This window comes from Camelus dromedarius, chromosome 10, assembly GCF_036321535.1.
Source record: "Camelus dromedarius isolate mCamDro1 chromosome 10, mCamDro1.pat, whole genome shotgun sequence".
Classification (NCBI taxonomy): Eukaryota; Metazoa; Chordata; class Mammalia; order Artiodactyla; family Camelidae; genus Camelus; species Camelus dromedarius.
The window spans coordinates 66,447,362-66,471,544 of NC_087445.1; the positions used below are offsets into that span (position 1 = coordinate 66,447,362).

The 24,183-nt window shown below is 37.2% G+C and overlaps 1 protein-coding gene across 1 annotated transcript; it reads right to left on the reverse strand.

The window, feature by feature from the left end:
- Positions 1-857: 857 nt before the first annotated feature.
- On the reverse strand, positions 858-23,786 carry LOC105104659 (complement C5). The gene is made up of 12 exons (XM_031450346.2): positions 23,614-23,786; positions 22,966-23,151; positions 20,538-20,741; positions 19,139-19,348; positions 18,899-19,048; positions 17,279-17,408; positions 11,966-12,031; positions 9,966-10,157; positions 6,708-6,789; positions 4,660-4,733; positions 2,968-3,091; positions 858-1,043 (listed from the first exon to the last, which is right to left on the reverse strand). Exons 1-11 carry the CDS (start codon positions 23,782-23,784, stop codon positions 3,006-3,008), a joined length of 1,551 nt encoding a protein of 516 aa, XP_031306206.2. The 5' UTR covers positions 23,785-23,786; the 3' UTR covers positions 858-1,043; positions 2,968-3,005.
- Positions 23,787-24,183: the final 397 nt, after the last annotated feature.

A 24,183-nucleotide genomic window follows, 5' to 3' on the forward strand; every position in this document is an offset into this window, starting at 1 on the left:
AAGCATCTTGAGTTGGACACCTCTGATGGCCTCTCCACTTGCCTGGGCAGGTTTCCTCATCTAAGCAGCTACTGTGCCAGGCCCTGGGGATGGATCCTGGAGCTGAGACCACAGCGATTCCAGCAAGGTGGAGAGTGGGTTCTTCAATGTGAGAGGGGCCCCTCACTCGAGGGCCCAGTTCATGGCTAAGGAGCACCTCAAGAGCGGTAAGGCTCTGGTTTAGGCACAGAATTGCCTTTTGGAATTCCCTCAGGGCCCTTGGAACCCCAGCCCCAGGTGCTGTGTGGTGGGATCTAGTTTCAAGTGTGCTTGGAGAGCCCAGCTTTCCTACTTCCTTTTAGGAGTCAAATCTTGGACCCTTATGAGTGGGAGTGCATCCAGCCATCCATGGCTTGGGGATGAGGGATGTGGTAGAGAGGGATGGGAATGGTGAGGGGTGAGGTGCTAGGATGAGATAGAGATCGTTGGGTTGTCTTTTGGGATTGAGAGAGATAAAAGATGGCTCGATCAGATGGAGAAGCTTGGCAGCTGGGATGAAATATAAAGGGAGTCAGGAGGGGGAAAGTGAGAGAATTGACATTTAGGTGTTCCTGCAGTCATTCATTCAACAAATGTTTACTGAGCACCTAAAATGTGCCAGACACTGAGTTAGGGGCTGGGGCAGCAATGGGGAAGTAGATAAGGTACTCAAGGAGATTGGGTCTAGCACTGAAGACAGACCATCAAACAAGCAGTTACACAAAACTGTGATGAGTATTATGATGGGGGAACAAGGCAGGGCCAGTGAAGGAAAATTAGTTTATATTAATTAGAATTAGGTTCTGCTGTATATTACAGACAACCAAAATAACTGTTGCTTAAATGAGATAAACATTTATTTCTTTCACACATTAAAGAAGGCCAAGGCTGGAATGGCAGCTCCACGTGTCATCAAAAGCAGGAGCTATTATCGTTTTGTTCCACTATGCTAATTTCCATCTTCAGTGTTACCTTGTGGTCCAAGGTGGCTGCTGGAGCTCCAACCATTGTTTCTGAATTGAGGGCTGCAAAAAAGAGGACAAAAAAGGGATCCGTTTCTCCCTTTTGAGCAGCCTTCCTAGAAGACCCATACAATTTACATTTCCTTGAGAGATTTGGGACTTGGCTGTACACAACTTCAAGAGAAACTGGGCAGAAATGTGGACAGCTAAAATTCAGGTTTTGATAATAAGGAGGGAAGAAATAATTAATGCTGGTTTGCAGTCTCTGAAACAAAGTGTTTTCATCTTTTCCATTTGATAATCATGAATATTGAGGATCGAATGCTTAGAAACATTCTGCTGAATTTTAGCAGAACTACCGAAGATTATTTTTGGAAGTGTAGAGTATTCTCTTTTAAAAGAATACAGACTTCTTAGAGAAATTTATTTAAATATTTCACTTTAAGACTTTGACCTTAGGGAAAAAAGTGACAATTTCTGCCCACATGTACTCAACAAATGAGGCTTTCAGATAAAGTACTTAGAAGAATATACTTTATGAAACATACTTACATTGTCATCCTGTGCATTTGTCTTTATTTAAAAATTCATTTTTGTTCAAGTTGTTTTCACATCCATAATCTTATTTGGGTTTTTATAACTCTAAACATGGTGTCTAAGATAAATGTTGAATTCAGAGACATTAAGCGACTTGCTCAGAGCCAAACAGCCAAATGTGAGAGATTCTTGAGCTAGAATCCAAATCATGCATTTATTTGACAGATCTTTAGTGTGTATCAGGTGCTGAGGAAGCAAACGCAGCCACTCTCTCAGGGAGCTTCACTATGTGGACTCAGGAATCAGATTCTGCTACTAGTTATTTGACCTTAAGCAAATTGCTTAATTGCTTTGTCCCTCAGATTCCCTATTTATAAAGGAGGAGCAAATAAAATACTCCATAGGGTTGTGGTGAGAATTAACAAATTAATTCTCATAAAAATTTTAGGACAGAATCTGACCTTGAGTAACTCCTCAGTAATTGTTAGATATTATAAGTGTGAGAGAAAGACATTAAGTAAATAAACATAGTTATGACTGTGTAATGATAAACTTGAGATAAATGATTGGAAGGAAAGTAACAGTTCTATTAGAGCTTGGGCTTGGGGCCCATAGAAGATTCCTTGAAAAAATGGTTCCAAGTGGAGCCCTGAGAGATAAACTGGCATTAACTATGTGAGCATTCCAGACTGGAGTTTGGGATTTTAATTCCTGAATTCTTGAATTACACATTCATTTTAAACACACTGCTATTCTTAGCACAATTAACTCAAGACCAGTTTGGTGGTCTGGAGCATCTGGAACCAATTTTTTTTTTTTTTTTGTAGTAAAAAGAACATGGGCCTGGGAATCAAAAGACCAAAGTTCTAGTTTTGGCTCTGCCATCAATTGATGATTTTATCTGCCAACCTTCCTATTTTCACAGAGGAGTAGCCTTCCACTCCTCACCTCTTTATTTTTTGTATTGAGGTGAAACTCACTAATAAAAAATTAACCATTTCAAAGTGAACAATTCAGTGGTATTTCGTACACTGACCATGTTGTGCAACCTCTAACCTTTGTCTGTTCCAAAATATTTTCATCGCTCTAAACTAAAATCCCTCATACATTAAACAGGTACTCCACTCCCACCACTGGCAACCACTGGCCTACTTTGTGTTTCTATGGGTTTACCCAGGGAAGACTTTCTTCATCTTCCATCATTTCCAACAAAAATCTGAACTTATCCTCACCAAAGCCTCCATTCAGCTTCCCTGATGATACATTAGTCACATACAATTTGAGTCTTCTGTGTCTCTCCTCTCGCTCACCCAAACCCTCTGAAATGTACAGCCTTTCCCATGGGAAGTGCTCAGAGCACTACACATTGAAGTGAAGTGAAATGTGTTCAGGGAGTTTTCCATCAGATTTCTCAGCCATTGATTCTAGTGCCACACATTTACCTACTTACTCAAGTTCCTGGAGTTTTTATGTTGGAGACCGTTCCTTTTAATTGACTCTTGTAACATTGTTGTTTATGGTCAGGAAATCATCTTCTTGCACCTGCAGTCGCAGCACATCAGCCACACACAGACCTGCAAGAGACAGCAGGGCACAGAAGGGTAGTAGGGGCTCCCAGAGAGCTTCATCTTCTCAAAAATTCTTACATTTTCTTTACTTTGTGGAAAAGAAAAACTATGATATTAAGTTTGCTTTTCCCCCTATATTCTCTCTTCTTGAAAGTTCTACTTAGTGGTGCTTATTTCCCTAATCAATCAATATTGACATTGTAAACTGACTATATTTCAATAAAAAAAAATATTTTGAGAGTCTACCAGGGGCCAGCCCCTATTCTAGCCAGTGCAGATAACAACAGCAAACAAGATGGTCAAAATCTCCCCTCTAGTCAGGGAGATACCCACCTCACCTAGCACTCCCTTAATTATTTTGAAGCAAATCCCAGCATCACATAATTTTATCTATAAATATTTCAGTTTATACCTCTAAAACAATAATTTCCTTTTTTAAAACCCTACCCTCAAAAACAATGGTAATTTTTTAATATCATCAAATAATTCAATGTTCAGATTTCCCACAGCAGTTCATGAACTTAAAACAACAACAAAGAAATAACAACAAAACCCCAGAACAAAACAGGAAGTAACTTCCATTAGCCCTAGAGTAACTTCCTTTAAGGCACTACGGTAAAAATATTAATTATATTCCACACCATTTTTTTACATACAGTCTGTTCTGGCCTGAATGTTACTTAGTTCATAATGACTGATAAGTAAGGGAATGGCAGCAATGCATCCCATTGATTCACATGCTCTTTTTTCTAGCACTTTAAAATTTTGTGCCACCATGTAATAGCAGCTGAACAGGAAATACACTCCCCAGCTAAATTCAGTGAACAAATGAGAATTACAGCACTATGACAAAAGTCCATTCACCTTACATTTTTCCTTCTTGGCTCAATTTAGCCATCAGCTACCCTAGATGTGTGTACCTTTTCTTGTCTTCATAACTCAGCCACCTCAGCCCTGCCTACACACCATCTGTCAAGCTACCTTTACTTTTCTTTCTTTTTAAAGATAAAGCATCATGTTTACTCCAATGGTGTTTTTAATAGTGAATTTATTTAATATCTTCTTAACTTTATCAGATTTGTTCTTTTGTTGCTGTTGTTAGTGCTCTGGTTACAAAGTTGCATAGGTTTTTCAGCAGTCTTTCCCAAACATATTTTTCAATGTAGTAAAAAGGCCATTAATGATTATGGAACCCATTTAGTGGGTGAAAATATTGAATTGTGAAAAAAATCAAATAAATATTCTTAAAAATAATTTACAAATGGTATTGATTTGTACTGTTACCCGTAACTTGGGGTAGAACTCAGTAATGAGACCTGTTTTTATCCCCCACCTCAAACCCCCAGCAAATCAGAAAGGTTTTAGGAAAGTAGGAACTTGAAATCATTTATTCACAACATGATGGCCTATAAATATATTAAATAAACAAAAATATGCTCAAAGATATTTCTTTTTATCCTAGGTTATGATGAGAGTCTAAAATATGCTATCGTCAAAGTTCTGGGTGAAGTATCAATAAAATGATAAACATAACAAAATGTTCCCTAATTCAGTATATCATTCTAGCTGCTTACCTTTATTCGAAATGCCAATACCTTGAATTTCCCAGGTAGTTAGAAAATCAGGTAGTATCAACTCTAGCTGATGCCTGGAAAATAAAATATTTCATAGCTATCAAACATAGGTGAGCCTTAATTAACTTGGAACCAATTTAACACAGTCTCCTATTAATCAGAGTGTTTATGCTTTTCCCATGTGGGCTCTTCAGACAAATCACAAAGAAACAAAGTTAAATCAGTGGACACGGGTGTGGATGAGGTTAAGAAAAGAAGAGAGGATAATAAGGGCCTCTTACATATTCAGAACAACTACCTGTACATCTATTAGGATGAACCACATGAAATTGCTATTCATGTAGGTCAAGAATGTTTGGATCAGGCAGATACATAAGCTTTGCCATAGATTGAACTGTTGGTGTTTGCCCCCACCCTCAAATTCATATGTTGAAATCTCATCCCCAAAGTGCTGGTGTTTGGAAGTGGAGGTCTTTGGGAGGTGATTAGGTCATGAAAATGGAACCTTCATGAGTGGAATTAGTCCCCTTATAAAAGAAGCACCAGGAAATTCCCTCACCCTCTGCCATGAGGGGTTACAGTGAAAGTCAGCCATGTGTGAACCAGAAAGCAGGTTCTCACCAGACACCAAATCTGCTGGTGCCTTGATCCTGGACTTCCTAGATCCTCCAGATCTGTGAGAAATAAATCTGCTGTTCATAAGCAACCAGACTGTGGTATTCTGTTACAGCAGCCCAAATGAACAAAGACATGGTTCAACCTAATATATACCTCCCCCTTTTTTTTTTTTTTTTGGTTTTCATTGCCCTACTTTTATATACTAAAAAGCACTGTAATAAATTATCAAATAAAAATTAAATTATATTCAGTGAACCCTACTAAGAAAAGCAGAGTATACAAAAACAGTTGAGACAAAAGGAATTTTCAGAAGACCAAAGCCCATTAGTTTATCTTTTCAGTGGACATTTCATAAGTGTCTATCATGTGCATGGCACAGTCCTAAGACCAAGTACGGGGATAAATAACAAAGGGCCTGCCTCAAGGAATTCACTTAAGAAGAGGAGAGAAATATGTAAACGAGTTCATTATCATGGAGGGTAATAAGTGCTTCAATATAAGCACATACAAACTGGAGTGAGAATGCAGAGAATTAAATTCTTTGGGGGCCACCTTTTGGAGAACCCAGTGTCTGAATTGGGTTGTTAAATGTGAAGTGCAGTTTGTCAGGAGTGAGAGGTTAAGAGGATTTCCAGGAAAGGGCATGAAGACTGCAAAGAGCAAGTATTGTTAGTGTGGAAAGTTACACAACAGGGGATGGCGGCAAGGGCGGCTGGGAGTTGCGCAGGAGCTGTTGGCAAGAGCCCTACACGAGAGCATCTTAATCTACATAGATTTTGCCTGATAGGTCATGGAGAAGTGGTGTTACGCGGGGAAGCGGCATGATCCGACCTGGATTTTAATATAATCACGTGGGCAGCCATGGTTGGAGAATGAATTGGAGCAGAGACATGGAGGAGGCTGGAGTCAAGGAGAGTAAAGGAGGCTGCTGTGCACCGGACAAGTCATGATAACTGAACAAAAACTGATCGTTTCCCAAGCCTTAAAGATCATCAGTGTTTTACAGTGTGTGTTTATTATATGATGAAAATACTACCTCCTTTTATTTGTTATATAGATAAATAGCATTGGAAATACATACTTAAGTGGACGATACATTGTTGAAGTGTTTGTTACAAAGGAGCTGTCTACAAAGATTGAAATAATTATATAGAAGTGCAAAGACCACAAATCACCCTAAACTACATGCTCCATAAAAGTTCAAGGTAAGTGAATTTTCATTCTTATGCAAAGATCATTAATTCTGCAGTTAATCCTGCAGAGTACCAAGGCAAAAACCAACCCAACGACCAAGTGAATTAACATTGATCAAATGTCAGTGCTATCCTTAATTATCAAAGAAACTCTTGTAAGAATATCAGACCATTTATTTATAATATTTGAGTATTTAAAAAATTTCCTAAGGAAAAGAAAGATAAGTCTTAGAATACCTTTTAGGGACATGATATATTTTCCATAACCAGTTTTCTAAAAAAGTGCTGCTTACAACTTCTATGTTTGTCTTTAATAAACCTAAATCAGAAATATAAAAATACAAGGTAAACATAACATACAAAAGAGTTATACATTAAATCATGACGGTTAAATTTTAACTTAAAAATTTAAAGAATTTGGTCAAACGTTTAATTTCTGTGATATCAAAATAGAAAAATTAAAATTTTTATTTTTACTGAAGTACAGTCAATTACAACGTGTCAATTTCTGGTGTACAGCACCATGTCTCAGTTATGCATATACATACATGTATTCATTTTCATATTCTTTTAGAAAAATAAAATTCTTGATTTAAGATGTCTAAAATCTATTAAGTATAAAAAGCAAGGTGTAGAATGGTAATAGCCCATAGGTATAAAACAAAATATATATAGGTATAGATACATAGATATAAATGTTTGCACAGAGAAAATGTCTGGGAGTATATAAAAATTATAAACAACAGCAATATCTTGGAAAGCAGGTGGGTGGTGGGGTCAGGGATTTTTACCTTATACTTCACACTCTTATAGGGAGAAAGCAATAAAATAGAAAACAATTATAGATGTCATCAACAAAACTAAAAGTTCTTTCTTTGAAAAAGCTAACAGAAAACTCTGGTAAGTCTGCTCAAGAAGAAAAAAAGGACACCAATTAACAATATAGGAAAATATTTTTGTAACTTGGGAGTGAGAAAAGGCTTTCTAATCAAGACATCAATCCCAGAAGCTCTAGATAGATTTGGCCACCTAAATATCAAGTATTCCTGATGCTACAAACAAAAATTAAATGACCAATGGAGGGGGAGGAAATACTTGTAACGTATTTATCATATTTTATTTGTGTGTTTGTTGCACATATTTTTAATGTGTGTATGTTATACATATTTGCAACTTTTATAACAAAGATTGGTTTCCATGATGTATAACAATGCCGTTAAAATGATAAGCAAAACATAGATAAGCCAAAGCAAAAATTGACAAAGGTATAAAAAGTTAATTCATAGAAGGAATATCACTGGCCAATAAACATATGTAAACATATGGTTTGTTGATTTACATGGAATCAACTTGCTAAATAAAATGAGATACTGCGTTTGCATCAATTATAGATGGCAAAAATTATAGATGGATAATATCCCATTTTGGCAAGGGGACTGAGATCCAGGCTTTAAACACAGTTTTGGTGAAAGTGGAAATCGGTACTATCTCTTTAGAAGGCAATTTTTAAGTACATGTCTAATTTGTAGATGTGCCTATTCACTGATTTGGTAATCCTACCTATGACAATGACATCTATCTTACAGAAAAGTATGTTTTTCTTTGCAAGACTTTCTAATCCTGAAAATCTGAGAACAATGTAAATACCCAGTGTAGTTGGTTAAACAGCGCCCCCGAAAAGATATGTCCAAATCCTAGCTCTGGTACCTATGAATGTGGCCTTATTTAGGGATAGGGTCTTTGCAGATGTAATTAAGGTAAGAATCAAGAAATGAGTCCTTCTGGATTAGGGTGAGCCCTAAATCCTTATACAGTATCCTTATTACATGTAAGGTATAAAGCGTTCTTAAAAGAGAAAGAAAAGAAGACATGGAAACACAGGGGAGATGATCACGTGAAGACAGGCAGCAACTGGAGTGATGCATCTATCAGCCAAGGAACACGAAGGAATACCAGGAACTAAGAGAAGTTCAAAGAGCCAAAGAAGTCTTCTTCCACAAAGCCTTTGGAGGAAGTGTGACTGTACTGACACCTTGATTCTGGACTTCTAACCTCCAGAACTGTGAGAGAATACATTTCTGTTTTAATCCACAAGTTTGTGGTAATTTGTTACGAGAGCCCTGCGAAACCAATATACCCATTAATGTGTCAATGGTTAAATAAATCAAAGCATATAAATATTATCAAATACTATATAATCATTAAAAAGAATAAGGCAGCTCTCTTTGTACGTATGTGGAAATAAGTCTGTGATATTTTGCTAATCTTTTTTTTTTTTTTGTATTTTTAACATTGCAGAAGTATATGTAACATTTATGTAACATGATCCCATTTAGAAATCTGTACATAACAGTTAACACTCTGGTGCAGGGGGAGTGTAAGAAAATTAACAGAGGTTTTTAAATACTTACTCTTACACTTTTTATTGATTTTTCCTTTAAATTTTATTGTTTGGGTTTTTTTAAGCCTGTAGGTTGTATTATTTTCACATATTTTTTTAAATCATGAAAAAATATATATTATATATGTTCATAAGTTATAGGAGACTTTCCCCACAATTTATTATAATTCAGATGAAACCAAAGACAATAGGTTGAAAAGTGGTCACTAAAATTAAACAAAATTTTAATAAATTGTACTCATCATTATTTTCCACACAAACCATGTGAAACTGAACTAAGGAAATTTGTTTCTACATATACTTACGGGGATTGCTTCTACTTCTACTATTTCTTATTGGCTATGCTTTGTGGCAAAATCAAGAATAACATTTTGCATATGTATCACTTATATGTAGAATCTAAAAAAAATGCAAATGAACTTATTTACAAAACAGAAACAGACTCACAGACATAGAATACAGACTTATTTACCAGGGGAGGAAGGGTGTGGGAAGGGATAAACTTGGAGTTTGAGATTTGCAGATACTAACTACTACATACCAAATAGACAAAAAATAAGTTTATACTATATAGCACAGGGAACTATATTCAATATCTTGTAGTAACTTATAATGAAAAATAATATGAAAATGAACATACATATGTTTATGTAAGACTGAAACATTATGCTGTACACCAGAAACTGACACAACATTGTAAACTGACTATACTTCAATTAAAAAAAGATAACATTTTGATTCTTCAAAATGTTTATGCAAGATTTTAAGTATCATGCATGGCCAGTAACATATGCACAAAATGAGTATCACAGAATCATTTAGTCAAATATCTTCATATTACAAATTAGCTCTTAGAGGATAAAAAATACTGACCTGCAACTGCTATGCCGTGAGCTAGTGGCAAAGCTGTGACTAGTGGTGTCCAAACTAGTGTTACTACCACTGCTTGCTCTGCTTTTTAGAGTGGAACTTCCAGAGTTTATACTTTACCTTTTTACATTAAACCAAGTTTAGAAGTACTTCTTCCCAGGACAGTACAAACTGCCTGGTACCCTCTACTGCACTGCACATGGAGTAGGAGTTTTCACGTGTACCTCGCCTTCTCATGTTTACAAGGATGTAAGTCTCCATCCGCAGCTTAGTTGCCAGGTTGCAACACTGAGTGAAAGCTCTGGCACATTTTGGGTGGATGGTAATTCGGGCAGCTCTCTCCTCGCAGGTCTTTTCCCCTCGATAGGCTCCGTGGTAACAGCACTTCTGGATCAGGCTGTGTTTGAATGTGGATGCTGAGATGATAATACAACTGCTCTTAGCCAAGTACAGATTCAAAGTCTAAGGGCTGAACTTAGGGTCCAACTTCCTCCTGGTGCCCCTGCCCCACCCCATCTAGTACCAGTGGTCAACCAGCCCCTGCTGGAACAGCTCCTGGAATGGAAAACTGCTTTTACTGGTACTCTTTTGTGTACTCATGGCATTAATCCTCTTGTGAAGAAAAAGCTACATGATCACCAGTTCCTTGAACACTTGAAGATAGTCATCACGTCCATCTCAGTCTTACCCTTTCAAAAATATCACTGGGGCTTTTAAAATTAGACCATGTTTTCATGGGCTATGATTGGTTACAAAACCCTCAAACAGTCATTCTCCACTTGGACGTGGCCAAGACAGTCAAACCTGAGTGGGTGAATAAAAGAGCAGGCGCTTTCATTTAGGTTGTCCTCCTGTTTTCTTGAAAACCACTGAATGGGACTTCAGAATTGATCATGTCCTTCTCTGTCATTCAGAGATGAGGAAACAGTGGTGCAGAGAAAAGAGACTTGTCTAATTGGGTACAGCTGCTAGGGGGTGGAGCCAGGGCTGAAGCCAAGAGGCAGAATCGTGAAGTGAAAAGGCCACCAGACCACAGAACAGAAGCTCTGGCCACCTCTCCTAGTCATAGCTCAGTTTTCAAAAACTCACTTTGCCAGTATTAAATGGTTATTTTTCTGTCTGGCCCACATTAGAGTGTGACATTGGTGAGAAGGGGCTTTGAGAAGAACAAAGCATTCTGAATGACTGTTATTCAGTCTCTCTTGAGCTAAGCGCTTTACCTGCATGACCTCATTTAATTCTCCTAACTCTGCAAGGCAGAGAGAAATTGTCTCCATTTTGCAGAAGGAAAAACTGAAGCTTGGGGAGATTAAGTAACTTAGCTAAGATCACATAGCTATTAACAGTAAGCCAAGACCCAAATCTAGTCTCTGATTGTAAAGATGTAGTTCTTTATGTAATGTCTTCTAAAGATGCTGTCCTGGCAAGCACCTGCTGAAATGGGGGAAAACTTTGTTGTTGTTGTTGTTGTTGTTGTTGTTGTTATTACACAGTATCTGTAACTCTCCCAATCATTAACATTATTAATAATGTACCTGAAATTTAAGAGCCATCTTTCAAATAATCTGGACTGGTCTTGAATATTAATACACCAAGGAAAAGTGTCAAGCAAAGCATAGTGGTCACCAGTGCAGTGGGATCTACTATCAGTCTGATCTGGGTTTGAGTTCTGGCAGTGCCACACACTACCCCATGATGTTGGGCATGTTAATTATGATTAATTTCTCTGTGCCTTGATGTCTTCATCTGGAAAATGGGAGGAATAAGAGTACCTATTCCATGTGACTGGGATGAGTTTTCAAATAGAAAATCTCATTATAAGGCTTAAAAGTACCAGCACATAGTAAGTGCACAAGTAATGTTAGCTATTATTATTTCATCCTAAAGTTCATAAGACCTAGCTTTGTGAAAATTTAATGGAAGCCATGCATTTAACTGCTGTGCCAGCTACTCTGATGGAGAGTAAAATCTGTGAGACAACTAAAAACTGGCTCTAACCATAGAGAATGGCTATGATGGTAATTATTTCCTTTAGGTCAAGACTATGTTAAATAAATAGGGGTTAATTTACCCAGTTTGATTTACCCCCAGGGAAAGTAAAAGCTGGAAGTGCCCACAGATCTTTTTCACTTGCTCTACAGCAATTAGCTAGAATGAAAAAAATGTAGCAGATCCTGGGTTATTCCATCATAACTTCTGAAAACAACATGAAACTTTGGATTACCTAGGTTTTCAATTTGCTCTTTCAAATTTCTTCTTGATCTGAGAATTTTCTTAAACAATCCATCTGCTAAAAAACGCAAAGAGAACATCCCTCAGAATAAATGCTTCCACCAAATTGTTTAAATTATCAATTTAGATGACTGGACGGAGCACATTTTCTCCGAAATAGTGTTCTAGTTTCCACAACAATTCTGATCTACACAGTCCTTCAGTACAGGGATGTACATGAGTCGAGTCAGCATATTCCTTGGTAGTAGTGTCATTATTTGCTCTTTGCAAAAGCATTATCTCAAAAAGCTCAAATATGTTAAGACAAAAAGCAATAACATTTTTAAGGTGGTTTTTTTCATCTCTTTAAAACGTGTTTAGTGAGTGCCTCCATTCTTCCAGTTAGGGAACATAAAGATCAGGAAAACCCAGGCCCTATCCTCAAGGGATATCTCGAAAATCTAAAGACATGAAATCGGGGTTTATTCCACTGATGTTACAATGCTATACTGAGTACATGGGGACTGGTAAGGGGTTTAATTGTGCCCCTCCACAAATTCATATATTAAAGTCCTAATTGCCAGTACCTCAGAATGTGACTATTCTTGGTGAGAGGTCTTTTAAAGAGGTAATTAAGGTTAAATTAGGCCACTGGGTGGGCCCTAATCCAATATGACTGACGTCTTTATAAGAAGAGATTAGAATACAGACATACACAGAGGAAAGACTGTGTGAAGACACACGGACAAAGCGGCCATCTGTGAGCCAAGGAGAGAGGCCTTAGAAGAACCAGCTCTGCTGGAACTTTAACATTGGACTTCCAGACCCCAAAACCACGAGGGAAGGACTTCTGTGGTTTAAACCACCCAGCCCGTAGTACTCTGTTATGGCAGCCCTAGTAAACTAACACAAGGGGAGGAGTCAGTTCTCCAAGGTCAGCTTGGGAGTCGGCACTGGGGGAGAAGGTGAAGTTTGAGCTTTTAATGGAAAATTCGAGGAAAAAGTCACGCCAGGTGGAGGTGTGACAGAACAAGGGCTCCTCTCAGGTGCTCCAAGGAGACAAGGGAGGTTTGAGGACAGAGTCTTTAAAGGGAGAGAGAAAGAACATAAAGAAGATCTTGGGGCAGCTTAATCCCATCTATTTAGACTATATTCCTGTAGAGGTAGTTCGAAGCTGGTGAACGGTTTTATGTAGAGTACTGACAGACTTATCAGAATTATATTGTGTAAGTGAAGGGATAGAAAAACATATTCTGTGCAAAAGTAACCAAAAGAGAGCACAGGTGGCTATACTTATATCAGATAAAATAGACTTTAAGTCAAAACTGTCCCAAGAGACAAAAAAAGAGATTATATAATGATAAAAGGGTCAATCCACCAGGAACATATAACAATTATAAATATATATGTACCTAACATCAGAGTACCTAAATATATAAAACAAACACTTACAGAACTGAAGGGAGAAATAGACAGCAGTACAATAATAGTAGGAGACTTCAATATCCCATTTTCAATAATGAATAGAACATTCAGATGGAAAATCTATAAGGAAAGAAAGGACCTGAACAACATTATAGACCAAATGGACCTAACAGATATATGCAGAACATTCCACCCACCAGCAGCAGAACCCACACATTCTTTTCAAAGGCACACAAATCTTTCCCCAGGATAGATCACATGTTAGGTCACAAAAAAAAAAAAAAAGTCTTAACAAATTTAGGAAGATTGAAATCATACCAAGTATCTTTTCTGACCACAGTGGAATGAAATGAGAAATCAACAGCGGAAGGAAAACTGGAAATTCATGAATATGTGGTAACTAAACAACATGCTCTTGAACAGCCACTGGATCAAAGAAGAAATCAGAAAGGAAATTAGAAAATACCTCAAGACAAATGAAAACAAAAATACAACATACTCAAACTAATGGGATGTAGCAAAAATAGTACTAAGAGGGAAGTTCATAGTGATAAGTGCCTAATGTAAAAAAGAAGAAAGGTCTCAAATAACCAACCTAATTTTACATCTCAAGGAATGAGAAAAATAAGAACAAACTAAGCCCGAAGTTAGATGAAAGAGGGAAATAACAAAGATTAGAGCAGAAATAGATGAAATAGGGAAAAAAAAATGAAACTGAGTTTTTTTGAAAAGGTAAACAAAATTGAAAAACCCTTAGCTAGACAAAGAAAAAAAAGAGAGAAGACTCAAATAAGTAAAATCAGAAATGAAAGAGGAGACATTACAACTGATGCCACAGAAATAAAAAAGATCATAAGAGACTACTATGAACAATTACATGTCAACAAGCTGGATAACGTGGAAGAAATTAAATGAATAAATTCCTAAAAACATACAACTCACCAAGATTAAATTATGAAGAAACAGAGAGTATAAACAGATTTATAACTAGTATGGAGTTTGAATAAATAATCAAAACATCCCAACAAAGAAAAGCCCAGGACCAGATAGCTTCATTGGTGAATTCTGCCAAACATTTAGAAGAGAATTGATGCCAATCCATCTCTTCCAAAAACATTTCCAAAAGATTTAATAGGAGGGACACTTCCAAACTCTTTTTATAAAGCAACCATTACCCTGGTACCAAAGCCAGACAAAAACATCACAAGAAAATAAAACTACAGGCCAGTATCCCTGATGAATAGAGGTGCAAAAATCCTCAACAAAATAATAGCAAGTAGAGTCCAACAACACATGGAAAATATCATACACCATGACCCAAATAAGATTTATCCCTAGGATGTAAGGATGATTCAACATATGAAAATCAATTAATGTGATACATCACATTAGTAAAAAAAAAGGATAAAAAACTACATGATAATCTCAATAGAGGCAGGAAAAGCATCTGACAAAATTCAACACCCTTTCATGATAAAACCCCCCAATAAACTAGAAACAGAAGAAAAGAACTTCAACATAATAAAGGCCATATGTGAAAAGCACACAACTAACATCATACTCACTGTTGAAAAACTGAAAAGTTTTCCCTCTAAGATCAGGAACAAGACAAGAATGCCCACTTGTCACCACTTCTACTAAACATACCACTGGCAGTTCTAGCCAGAGCAATCAGGCAAGAGAAAGAAATAAAAGACACCCAAATCTGAAAAAAGAGTAAAAATTGTCCCAGTTTGCAGACAAAATGATCATGTATATAGGAAAAAAATTCCTCCATAAAAATCTGTTAGAACTAATAAATGAATTCAGTAAAGCTGCAGGATTAAAAGAAAAACCAACACAGGAAAATTAGTTGCATTTCTATATAGAAACAATGAACTATTCAAAAAGGATATTAGGAAAGCAATCCCATTTACAGTGGCATAAAAAATACTTAAGAATAAACTTAGGTAAGGAGGTGAAAGTCTTGCATGCTGAAAGATACAAACACTGATGAAAGAAATTAAAGATGATACAAACAAATGGAAAGACATCCTGTGTTCATGGGCTGGAAGACTTAATACTGTTGAAATATTTGTACTATCCAAAATGATCTACACATTCATGAAATCTCTATCAAAATCCCAATGATTTTTTTTTAACAGAAATAGAAAAAGCAATTCCACAATTCATTTGGAAACACAAAAGACCACAAATAGCCAAATCAATCTTGAGGAAGAAGAATAAAGTTGGAGGTGTCACACTTCCTGATTTCAAACTATATTTCAAAGCTACAGCAATCAAACAATAAGGTACTACATAAAGACAGACATGTAGACTAATGGAACAGAACAGAGAGCCCAGAAATAAATCCATGCATAAAGGATCTAGTAGGATCTTCAACAGCGATGCCAAGAATACACAATAGGGAAAGGATATTCTCTTTAACTAATAGTGTTTGGAAAACAGTATATCCACATACAAAAGAATGAAGTTGGATTCTTATTGTATACATACACAAAAATCAGCTTAAAATGTATTAAACACTTAAATGTAAGACTTGAGACTCTAAAACTCCTAGAAGAAAACATAGGGGAAAAGCTTTATGACCTTGGTCTTATCAGTGATCTCATGGATATGATATCAAAAGCAAAAAATAAACAAGTGGAATTGCATCAAACTAAAAAGCACAGCAAAGGAAGCAGTCAACAGAGTGAATAGAAGACTTACAGAATGGAAGAAAATACTTACAAACTATATATCTGATAAGAGATTAATCTCCAAAATACATAAGGAATCCCTACAACTCAATAGCATAAAAACTAATAACCCAAATAAAATGTGAATTAAGGACTTGAATATATATTTCTCCACAGAAGATATGCAAATGGCCAACATCTCTATGAAAAAATACTCAAGGGTCACTAATCATAAAGAAAACGCAAATCAAAGCCATAATGAGATCACACCTGTCAAAATGGCTATTATCAAAGAAACAAAAGACAGTAAGTGTTGAAGAGGATGTGGAAAAAAAGGAACATCTGCACACTATTGGTGGGAATGCAAAATTCTGCAGCCACTAGAAAAACAACATTGAAATTTCTCAAAAAATTAAAAACAGAACTACCATATAACTCAGTAGTCACACTTCTGGGTAATTATCCAAAAAAAAAATTGAAATCAGAGTCTCAGAGAGATATTAGCACTTTATGTTCACTGCAGCACTATTCACAACAGCCAAGATGTGGAAGCTACCTAAATATCCATTTACAGATGAATGAATATAGAAAATGTATATATACACACACACATACATACACATAAACACATTCACATATAGTATTCCATTGTGTGTGTATGTATATATATACATTTTCCATATTATATATATACTATACATATACACACACACAATGAAATACTACTCACCTTAAAAGAGAATGAAATTTTGCAACGTGCAACAACATGGATGAAACTTGGAAGATTTATGCTAGGTGAAATAAGCCAGACGCAGAAAGACAAATAGTGTGATTCCACTTATATGAGGTAACTAAACAATCAAATTCATAGAATCAAAGAGTGAAATGGTAGGTGCCAGGTGCTAGGCGAGGGGAAAATAGTAAAAAATTACTACCCAATGAGCATAATGTTTCAGTTAAGCAAGATGCATAAGTGCAAGAGATTTGCTGTAAAACATTTTCACTATGGTCAGCAATAACATATTATACACTTAATAATTTGTTAATAGGGCATATCTCATGTTAAGTGTTTTTACCACAATAAAAAAATTTAATTTTGATTAAAAAGAATCACACAGTGAGAGCAGTGAGGATTTTGAGGGAGACTGAGTGTGGATCCAGGAAAAGCAGTGTATTTTCTTAACAAGAATATTCAGGTTAGTTGGTTGAAAACAATTAATTACCATCTTGTTGGGAGTCATCTGCATTTGCATTGGTGAGGACAGTGAGTCCTGCTAAGTAGAATACTTCAGCATTATTCATGCCATCACTTGCTCCACAGTCTTGGTTACTTTTATCTAAAGATTGAAGTACCTGTTCAGAAAGAAAATCATTCCACGCCAAAACAACATTCAGTGGCTGTAATGGGGAATAACTGACTTGTGGATATTGTTAGTTGCAAATCATTCACTTATTAAACAGTAAAATCTAATTCTCCAGTTTTCCCAAGCCTTTCTTCATTTCCCTAGTTTTCACCTCATGAGTCTACAAGTACATGCTATTCAAAAATTCACCCAAGAGCTAAGCAAGCCTAAAGAATGTAACATTCATATGGAAGTTCTAAAACAATTTACACTCTCATGTCTTGAAGCTTTGTACATCAAATTAGCTAATAAAATATCCTTTGAGTGGTTGAATGAGTGGACGAATAAGTAAATGAAATACTCACCACCCCTCAGGGTCCTTTACCAGCTCTAGTTTCTAAATTCTGAGTCAGATGAGATCTCGTGTTTTATTGTTCCACCCAAGATAGAGTAGAGCACAGAAATGGTAAGGAAGATCAGTTTCTGATGAGGAGGGTTGGCTCCTCATCAAAGCAAGTGACTGTGACCCATATGAACCATTAAAGTGATTATGGGTTATTGGTGGGTGGGAGGCAGGCACTGGCTGGGGAAGGAGCAGGAAAGGGGAGACAGGTATTCATGATTTCTGCAGTTTTCATGGGTAGCCATATAGTCTCCCCTGTTTTCTGTTTCCCTCTCCATCACCTTTCCAATGGATTTAATATACTCAACTCACCAAGAACCCTAGTATTTTCAATCATATCCCTTCTCTGGAGGAGCAAGAAGTTTAAATTTAATTTTATACATTAACTTAAAAGGCACCCTCTCTCAAAGTCAGTAAGGTTATTGCTTATTCCAGCAAATGGCTTAGTAAACAACATGGTGTCATCAGTCACTGAAAGGAAGATAGTCTGGAATTGGTTGCACTTGAAAGCTTGTTTCTAAATGTGTTTTAATTTATTCCCAGAGAAGACTACATTTTAGCATTTCACTGAGGATATTCCTCAATTAAGTGTGTTTGCATAATACAAAATAATTGAAGAGTAATTTAACTGGATAATTATCTTTTATATACTTAAAAGGCTAACTAAAAGGGGTAACTCAGACTAACAAGTTCACTTGATTCTACTCTTGCTGGGATTTCACACAAGGCAGAATGTCTAAGTCACCCAATATCTTAGTTTTCCTCATTGATAATATGGGAACTCCATTAGTAAGGGCTTAATGCATTTTACATATCTTTATTATTGATATGTATCTCATAGGATTATTGGGAATATACAATAAGATAATAGATTTAAGGATCTTACAAAAATACTCAGCATATAGTAAGCATTCAATAAATGTCAGCTGTTGTTATTATCCTTAAATCTAGCCGAGAAGATAGACAGTGGTGTAATCGTGTCTTTTTCCTTTATCCTTCTCCCATGACTGACCCACAGAACCCTGAGAGAACTGTAATGGCCTTTTGGCTGCAACACCTGCCAAGCATCAGTAACCACAGCATTCACCCTACTTAACTTTTTCCATGGGATTTTTGCTTCTCTCTTGGATGCCATATACAGCACGGCCCACTGATGACAATGCTACCCACGATTCTGACTGAGTTTCCATAAGAAGAGATATAGCTTCGCCTGGAGAGTGCACATCTTTATTTGGAGACAGATGGATCTAAAATTAGTTGAAAAAGAAAGTGTCTTAGTGTGAGATAAAACAGGCATTCAAGAGGAACTCGGGCTGGGGAGAGTACTTATAGCTCACCTGGAGCTGGTTGCCACACTTTTCTTCAATATTTAGGCAGACTGAGTCAGACACTAATTCTGCTGCCTGCTCTCCTGTGACGATATAATAGACCAGGAGATGGGCTCTAGGAACCATGTGCTGAGTCACGGAAAGGTTTAAATGTTGGTAAGGTGAACCTGGGAGTTTCTTCTCTTTGCCGAAGTGTACAATTCTGCCCTTAGACAAAATCTAAAAATATACAGCAACAAATATGCATCAGAGTGACTCTAATGCTGGGCTAGTAATTAGGAAGGTGATAAAGATAAAGGGGATTAATATTCATCAAGAATATACCATGTTCCACTATTTGTTTTATACATTCTCTCCATATACTGCCTTGTTTTATGTTATTCGTATGTCTGAGATCTTTATGCTACTGTGATCTAACAAAATTTTAGAAGCAACTTGTCATGTTCAATGTAAAAAGGGGGTTTAGATTTTGTTGGATATTGCATTAAATTTTAAATATTGGTGGGGGAAAAAGAATCTACTATGTATTAGGCACTTATACATGAAGACATTCAATCCTCATTGTGTTGTATTGTGGTTTTATTAATCCCATTTAGTAGTTATAGAAGTTCAAGCCATAGATGTAAACTGTCCCATTAGTTTAAAAGGTGCCTTTCTCAGAATCAATAAGGTTATTGCTTATTCCAACCAAAGGCTTAGTAAACAAGATGTTATCAGTCACTGAAGGAAAGATAGTTTGGATTGTTTGCATTCAGATGTTTGCTTCTAAACATGGTTTTATCAAGAAAGTGAACCCTGATCTTGTTGACTCAAAGCTCATACCTCTTCCAATATATCATGCTGCCATCATTGCTAGTTTGTATTTTAAACAGCTACGAACAATGCCTAGAATCACTATATCCATTCTTGAGCACAGGACTTAAACTCTTACTTTTGTAGATAAGGTATATTAAGGAATATTGGCAAGGCCTAGCAGTCCAGTGCTTGGTAAAACTCTGATTGGGCACAAAACATTGCTGTGGTCCCTGACCAGTCTGGAATGGAGGCTCTGATCACACCTTTGGCATTGTGCCACAGAGAGAATATCTGTCTACGAGTCAGAAGACCTTGAATGAAATTCTAAACCCACTACTAACTACTTGTGAATGTGCAGGTCACTTGACATCTCCAAGTCTGTTCCACTGTCTGCTGAGCTCAAAGAGGTGTTCTGAGGCTCTGTTTAGCGGATATTTGTGAATGTGCTTTATAGACTATATGAAGTTTTATGTAAGTTCATTCATTCATTCACTAAGTATCCATTGGTTACTGCTTTGTGTCAGTTAAGGAATCATTAAAAGGATTATTTGCATAAGAAAAGAAAATGCTGCAAGTAGGGGACTAGAGGCAAGAAAGATATTATTGAACTTACCAAGTAATTGTAGTGTGTAATCTTGTCAACATATGGACTTTTAGGGGTAACAGTTATGCTCAGATATTCTCCCACAAGCAAACTCTTGTAGCTGTCTGTCCAGCTAAGAGAAAGGAAGCTTTGGCTTCGTGATGAGTAGGCCACTGCTTGATAGTCATTGCTGGCCTGATATTCTTCTGGGAGGTCTGGGTCATCAGTTCTGACCTAAAGAAGATATTGTAAAAAAAATGTAACACACTGATGCTTAACTTTGCATCACTGATGATAATGATGATGGTAGTGGTGGTGGTGGTGGTGGTAACTGTTAGCACTTCTCCAGCATTCACTTAGTGCCAGGTCTGGTTCTAAGTGCTTGACATGTATGAATATATTCATATACCTTATATACATCTTCAGGCTTTACAACATCTTATGAAAAGGCAAATTAGCATTCCACTGCCTTAATATTAAAGTGAGCTATGTTATCCAGTAACTACAGAAAGGCAACTGATTAAAAAATAATGAAATTAACTATGAAAATCTAGGCTATTGTAGAAGAAACTAGTGAAGTCAAAAAGAGAAAAGATCCGAGATCTAGGGTTGGCCTTCTTTCTTAAATGACATGTCAACTTACTGACTCATTTCCTTCTGCCATAGGCTGGCAGGAACCAGGAATTTGAAAAGAGGGAAAATGTGGAGAGGAATCTGGCAATTCCTAAAAGTTAATAGAGATGTTGGGTGTGAGTGGAAATAGTGGTGAATAATTTCACTACTTCTCAGGAAAAGGACAGGGCGAAGGATTTAGGAGAGTAAACATCTGTTCCTGATGCTAAAGTACAGGGTCATGGGGAACTCACAAATATATGAGTCTTGCTGTACCAGTTCTTGAACAAGGGCCAGAACCATCTATGCTTTCCTTGAAGCTGAAGAGTTAGATGTTATTTGCTGGTGAAGGTAATATGACAACAAATGAACAAAAGAACAAAGAAAATATGCTATTAGAGAAAAGGGAGGCTATGGCATTTGGCCCTTGTTAGGTTTGGGAAGAAATATATGCATTTAGCCAATTAATATTTTCTGTTCCCTAGTATGTGTCAGGAACTATGCTAATTGTTGGGGACACAAAGGTGAACAAGATCGACACAGCTCTTGTCCTCAGGAGACTTGAAATCTATAAGGGGTACCTCCCCCGATTAGCAGAGGGTAGTTAGAGAAGGCTCCTTGGAGGAATGTGACTTAAAAGCTGACCTCCAAATAAGTAAGAGTCAGGGAATAAAGAACTGGGGAAGAAGAGTCTGAGGTGGGTTAGAAGGCCTATGGCAACAGAGAGCAGGGCATTAGGGAGCTGCAAACTGTCCAGTGCAGCTAGTTTGAGACATGATGGAAAGAGTGGTGAGCAATGAATTCAGAAAGGGGAGCCAAGGACACGGTCAACTGAGATCAGGTTTGTATCTGAAAAAAAAGCATTCCACCCCTTTGCACAGTGAGGAGGGTGCTTGGGAGGAGAGTGAGGAACTGGGTAGCTGTGGAGCCATTCACTGAAACAGGGTACCAGGAGGAGGTTTAGGTCTGAGGTTGGCAGGTGGCCTTAGTTTTGGACAAAGCAATGTTTATGCTTCTTTGAAAGAGCAGGAAAAAGATACAGAGACAGCAGTGTCTATAAGGATCTTGAGTGTTTAGGATGAGTCTTCAGCATAAGTTATGGGAACAGATGGAATCAGAGAAAATATGTCAAATAAAAAGGTGTCATGTAAGAAGAGAGGAACGTCTGAGTAGAATCCTGAGGATCACCCTCACTTAGAGAGCAAGCTAGAAATTAATACTCCAAAATGGAGACTATAAAGAGGAGAACAAAGAAGAAAAATAAAAAGCAAGGAAATAGGGGCCATAACAGATTGTTTAAAGAAAAAGACAATGGTCAACCGTGCCAACTGGCTAGAGAAGGTAAGAAAGTTAAGGACTAAAAAATATCCAATGGTCTTGACAAGCAGCTCAAGTGAGAGTAGTCCCAATGGAGCGGGAAGGGCAGAAGCCAGATCTTAGTAGTTTGAGAAGATGAGGGAGGAGGAGAAAGAGAATGCAGGCTATTCTTTAGTAGAGTTAGTATGTGAATTGAGGGAGAAATGATAAAAGCTGGAAATAATGGGTAAGAGAAGATTCTGTTTGTGTGCTTATATTTCATTGACAATTCTTGTTCTAAATTTTTCAGATCTGAATAGCGCTGTTTAGCATAAGAAGAAAAAATTATTTCCTAAATACAAAATTGTCAGACTCATATTCTTTATGTGATGTCCAGTACGTTAAATTCTATTTCTTTAGCCTACAAGTCAAGAGTTTTAGAGAAATTCACTAGACTTATGCATAAAATCTCCCCCATCTTTCCTGTGTACTTGCTACCACACAGACTGAGGTGCTATTAGAAAATGCAACAAATGAGAATTTGGCTCACGTGAAACTCCAGTGTTGTCACATCAGGGGGAATGTTAACCACAAATGAAGCTACTCCGTCACTATAATTTGTTGTACTTTTTCTTGGATCCAGATCTCTCTTCTCCTGAGTTTTATCAATTGTGTTTGCTGTCAAGGTTACTGCAATCCCTCCTACGAAATGGGCAGAGGCATCCCTCACCTGCACCTATTGGACCAAATTCATTTCAATAGTTAATGCTGATTCTTTTACAATTGGAAAACCCTGGAATAAGTCCCTCCTTCAGTCCCAAGCAAAAACTTGGTGGGATTTAATTCCGTAGTCAAACATGGTTCTCTTCTTAAGGTATTTTAACCATTCCAGGCATACATGACACGAACTACATATAATTCAATGTATAGTTATTGCATGTTTAATAAGAACAGGGCACTGCGCTGTGTTCTTGTACGTAAGTCATGGATTGGGTGAAATGATCACCAGGCTTGGATCTAGACTGCTGCTTTCCATCACAGCCTTGGTGATTGCTTTATCTTATTTGTCACCCCCTCACTCTATACTCCATCTAAGTGTCTCCATTGAAGGTCACATAGGAGCAAGACCTATCAGATCTTTTTCTATGTCCTTTCACAGATTAGAAACGCACCATATTAGATTTTCTAATCATCTGACCTTGATTGAATATGGAATCCCAGGCTTCAGGAAAAGAGAAGTAGGAAACAAATCCAGTGTGTAAGGAGACCGGATGTATTTGACATCAATTGCTTTGGTTTCTTGGAAGAATCTACCTAATGGGATAACAGGTATCAATTTGAGAATTTGACAAAGAACAATGCAGTACATTAATCTGCACAGGAGCCCACCTTCTCCCTCTGTATGTCTTTATTTGGACAAGGACAAGTCATTCATCCATTCTTCGGTCATTTCACACGCAATTATTAATCTAAGTCTGGATGATTGCTATGGTTACCCTGAAAGAGCCTGGCCATTCCATGAACCAGTAAAGCACATTTTGCAGGAGGTTGGTGAGACACCCATTCATCAGTTTCAACTATAGTGTCTTGCTCCAGACCATTTGTCGTATCACTTTTCTTCACATTCCACCCCCCCCCCCCCCAAATAATGGAGCAGACCGTCATGCCCTCTACGAGTCAATAATCTTGTGAGAGGAGACACTTGTGAACTAGGTGGGATTTCACAAGGCAGCATTTAAACAAATACCAGGTAGTGTGGTAGAATAAA

Coding starts and splice junctions, on each gene's coding strand:
- LOC105104659 (XM_031450346.2), bottom strand. CDS start 23,784: ATGTACTGCATTGTTCTTTGTCAAATTCTCAAATTGATACCTGTTATC. Junction 17,409..18,898: donor GCAAAAATCCCATGGAAAAA/GTTAAGTAGGGT, acceptor CTTTCTGAACAG/GTACTTCAATCTTTAGATAA. Junction 12,032..17,278: donor AGATGACTCCCAACAAGATG/GTAATTAATTGT, acceptor TGCGTTTTTTAG/CAGATGGATTGTTTAAGAAA.